The sequence below is a fragment of the Passer domesticus genome, chromosome 16 (genome assembly GCF_036417665.1).
Source record: "Passer domesticus isolate bPasDom1 chromosome 16, bPasDom1.hap1, whole genome shotgun sequence".
NCBI classification, from domain to species: domain Eukaryota; kingdom Metazoa; phylum Chordata; class Aves; order Passeriformes; family Passeridae; genus Passer; species Passer domesticus.
This window is the reverse complement of record NC_087489.1, coordinates 10,560,444-10,564,558: the sequence shown is the minus strand read 5'-3', so window position 1 is coordinate 10,564,558 and position 4,115 is coordinate 10,560,444. Positions and strand designations below refer to the sequence as shown.

At 45.6% G+C, this 4,115-nt stretch overlaps 1 protein-coding gene across 1 annotated transcript; it reads right to left on the bottom strand.

Moving 5' to 3' along the window:
* Positions 1 to 565: 565 nt before the first annotated feature.
* RPS21 (ribosomal protein S21) lies at positions 566 to 3,925 on the bottom strand. The gene is made up of 6 exons (XM_064391621.1): positions 3,856 to 3,925; positions 3,338 to 3,424; positions 2,628 to 2,691; positions 1,567 to 1,638; positions 804 to 859; positions 566 to 623 (listed from the first exon to the last, which is right to left on the bottom strand). Exons 2-6 carry the CDS (start codon positions 3,385 to 3,387, stop codon positions 614 to 616), a joined length of 252 nt encoding a protein of 83 aa, XP_064247691.1. The 5' UTR covers positions 3,388 to 3,424; positions 3,856 to 3,925; the 3' UTR covers positions 566 to 613.
* Positions 3,926 to 4,115: the final 190 nt, after the last annotated feature.

Here is a 4,115-nt window from a genome sequence, read left to right as displayed (position 1 = left end):
ATGAACCTCTGAGAATGTGCAGATCAGGATACACCACCAGGACAGGCCCTGTGTAGTTGTGGGTATTGTGGAACTGGTAAAATGCAGCTGACAGGGGAAATTTTCCATACAAGTCATACCCTATTACCCCATTTTATAAGCCAAACCCATATAGGACATTTATTTAAGTGATAATTACAAAGTGACAAATAAATCTGCTGTGTGCAAACAAAATCTACCAACACAAAAGCAGCACCTGGAAGAAAGGACAGACCCTTTCTTGAATCCTAACAAAAAGAATTCCCTCAGTTTTTCCAGTGAAAAAGCAGCAAGCTCAGTTAAGATTGCTACATTGCAAGTGTTCCATTACAGATGCAAAACTTATTAGATCTGGAAAAGAACAATGACAGTGAAGCCAAGAACAAAGTGGAAATCCTTGACTCTGGCACTGCTTTACAAGCTGATTTGTTTTTAAGAACTCACAGTGAGAATCTGTATATTTTTAAGACACATTTCCAAGTCTTTCAAGACTAACTATAATAAACCCACTTGTGTTTATGACTTGAACAAAAGACACAGCACAATGTAGTTTTGAACTGTTTATTTCACATGTCCCATACCGGAGTTTCTTCAGTTAAAAGTTCCTACAAGAAAATGAAACAAACATTGTTACAAATCAGTTTGCTTCAACAGCTCAAGTAAACATCTTTGACCAAGTGTGTAATCATCCTATAAATGCAATGTACAGATTGTCATCCTCAAAGCTGGATTTGGGAATGGAAGTTCCCCCTGCAGGAGTTAGAGGGTAAGATAAACATACGTACTTGGACACAATTCCATCATTTTTTGCCAGACGCAAAATGGAGTCATCTGATTCACCCTGTAAAGAGAAAAGGAAATATTCTCAAGTGTCCAAATAATTGCTGACATATGTGGAAGAGAGGCAGCTGCAGCAGTTAGTGCAGATTAGTGTATTCAAAATAAACTGTTACTTTTTTGTCATCCTTAAGGGCAATTCCTTACCTTTAAGGATGACAAAAAAGTAATAAAAATATAAATGCATATATAAAACAAAATATAAATGCATATACAATGCATATTTAATATTAAAAATATGCATTTGCATGAACAACATATATATATGGATAAGTGGATTTGTGATACACTCCTCATTTTAAAGTCAAGGTTGTATCACCTCCAGTAATTATAAACAACAGATAAAAGCCAGAATTAGTACTTGATACACATTCGTAAAAGAAAATAATTTGTGTATTTTATTTTGAAAAAACAAACATCTCCAGAAGAAATTGATTATTCCAAGCAATCCAAGGCCCTGGCACAGGGAAGCTGTGGCTGCCCCATCCCTGGAGTGTCCAAGGCCAGCCTGGGACAGTGCAAGGTGTCCCTGCCCACGGGAGGGATGGAGCGAGATGATCTTTAATGTCCCTCCAAACCAAACCTTTCTGTGAGTCTGTGAATCTGCTTACACACTTCACAGAGTGTTTTCAGGGCCAGACACACAGCCCATCAATGACTGGAGATCAGAAGCAGCAGCACAGCAAAGCTGCAGCTCGGGAAGGCGCTCACCATTCTCCGGATGGGGCCGCAGATGGCGTAAGTCTTGAACTGGCCGTTCACCCTGCCTGTCACCTTGTCCACCTGCAATCACAGCCCAGCTTTACCAAGTCTTACACTCTCACAGCACAATTGCCAAGTTAAAAACTGCACAAAGATACTTGCAGTGTTCAGAAAATAAACCCCAGAATCTCAAGGCAAACACTGGAGTTAGAAAGTCAACTACAATGATCTTTGCACAGCAGCTTTGTAGCTACACAGTGCAGGCATAAAATGCAGTGGATTACACACTGACAAGAACTGGTTGCTAAAAGAAAAAAAATATTTGAGTTCTGAACAAATGGAAAAGCTCTTTGTAAAGTAGATTTTCCTGCCTTTACTCTTTTTTTGTTTCTTTTAACTGAGGTCATATAATGGAAAATTGAACTGAAGGGGGAAAGGGATAGACTTGGTACATGGGTAGGAAAATGTCCAAGCTGAGAGACAAATTGTCTCACTTTCTCCAGCTGCTGAGAAATTTACAGGAAAAACACCAAAAGACATAAATTATGGATTTAAACAGGGTAGTGGATCCTGTCATACCAGGTGGGCTCATTTCCATGTTCTGCTAATCTCTGATCCTTTGAAAACAAGGAATAGGGATCACTGGAGGAATTAAACATGCTGAACAGGAAAGCACTTGCCTTAACAATTACAGGAATTACAGGGTGGTTTTTTAAAGGTTTCTCTTTTTTTTGTGAGATAACTCAGGAGCCTCAGATTTTTAGTGGGGATGTGGTCTCCCATTCAAGAACCAAATCAAGCTCTGTAGCTCGTAAGCGACAGGAACATTCTGTCCACAAAATTCCTGAAAGCTGAATTTAATAAACAATTGGGAAAAAAAAATCCATGCTACAAGGAGCTTAAATTAATTAGAACCCACATGTATTCACTGGGAGCCTGCAGGAGTCAATATCTATTGTGACTTTCTTTACTGAATTACTGAAGATACATCACAAGCTGTTTAATTCTGCCACTTTTATCAAAGTTTAAAGGTTTAGCTCTCTCATCACATATTCTGTTGATAAACTTACCTCAGAAATGTTTATCTGGATGGAAGCATGATCCTTAGCACCAATGATTCGGTTGCTAGCAGAGCTAAGGAACAAAGCAGGACAGATTTAAACAAAAGGAAACAGCAGTGACAATGACAAAGAAAGCCACTAGAGCCAATCCTACAGGCAAATTAAAACTGCACAAGGAATTCAGACAGCAACAGTTTAAGCTTTCATTACTTAGAAGATTAAAATGCAGTTTTAAGTACATTTAAAGGATATTTTCACTTATTAGCCAGTTTTCCCTTCACTTTGGTTTCTATGTGCCCAGTTCACCTTCATGCAGTGCACAGGGCAGTACAGGCCCCCAAAACACACAGAATGTTGTTTTCTTTTCTAAAATGCAGAAATACAGTCAAGATAATTAATGAAATTAGTTCCTATGCCTGTTTTGCTGAGAGCCACTACAGCTGTCAAAGACAGTCAGGCTGGGATACTCAGGAATTATAGGCTGTAAAACATATTTAACTTAGTCTAATAAAATTCCTGCAAGTGGCTTATTTTTAGTGGCTTTTTAAATTGACAGAAAACTGATTTTTTCTCCCCCTACAGATATTTGTTGCTACAAAAAAAAAAAAACTCTTTTGCACAGGCTGCACAGATGAGGGCTCCAGGGATGTTTTTGGGCTGGATTTTGGGGTATTTTGGGCACCCCTCCTGCCCTGGCTGGCCCCTCAGTCCCTGCTCACCATTTCCGAGGGACGTAAAGGTCCACGAACTCCCCGGCGTCGTTCTGCATCTCGTCCTGCTGCTGCTGGGGCACCGAGCACACACACCTGCAGGAATCCCGAATGTCGCCATTGGGGAGGGACCCACAAGGAGCACCGAGCCCAGGTGCTGGCCCGGCACAGGCACCCCAGCACCCCCGGCAGCGCAGTCCCATTCCCCGGGGAGCCTGGGCAGTGCCTGCTTCTGGGGGAAAACCCTTCTCCCAAAATCCACCCTCGCCCTCCCTGACTCAGCCCCGGCCTTTCCTCTGGGGCTCGTCGCTGCCCACAGTGCCCAGAGCCGTGAGGCGATGCCGGAGCCCGGCCGGGCCCACACAGCATCCGCGGCCTCAGCATCGCTGCCGCGGCTCCGCCACCGCTCCCGGCCCCGCTGCCCTGGCCCCCAAGGCCCCCATGGCTCCCGTTCCCATCGCTCCCACGGCTCCCACAGCCCCCAGGGGTCCCGCCGCCCTTCCCGGCGCCGCCGCCATCGCTCCCACCTCACGCGCGGCCGGGCGGAAAGGAAAGGGCGGGGCCGGACGCGGAATTGCGTCACAGCCCCGCGAGCGCTTCCCGCGCGGCCGCGTGACGTCACGGCGGGCTGAGGCATGGCGCCCGGCCCGGCCCGGCCCGGCCCTGCGGGGCGTGTGGGGCTCCTCCTCGTCCCCCGGGCAGGGGCCGCACACCCGAGCGGGCCTCTCGGTGCCGTTCCGGACGGCAGGTGCCGCTCCCTCGGCAGGGGGGTACGTCCAGGGGTGCC

Excerpts from the sequence above, each read along its gene's own strand:
- RPS21 (XM_064391621.1), bottom strand. The coding sequence starts at position 3,387 with ATGCAGAACGACGCCGGGGAGTTCGTGGACCTTTACGTCCCTCGGAAA. Across the intron at positions 2,692-3,337 it reads CTTTACGTCCCTCGGAAATG|CTCTGCTAGCAACCGAATCA; the intron begins GTGAGCAGGGAC and ends TTTGTTCCTTAG. Across the intron at positions 1,639-2,627 it reads TCCAGATAAACATTTCTGAG|GTGGACAAGGTGACAGGCAG; the intron begins GTAAGTTTATCA and ends CTGTGATTGCAG.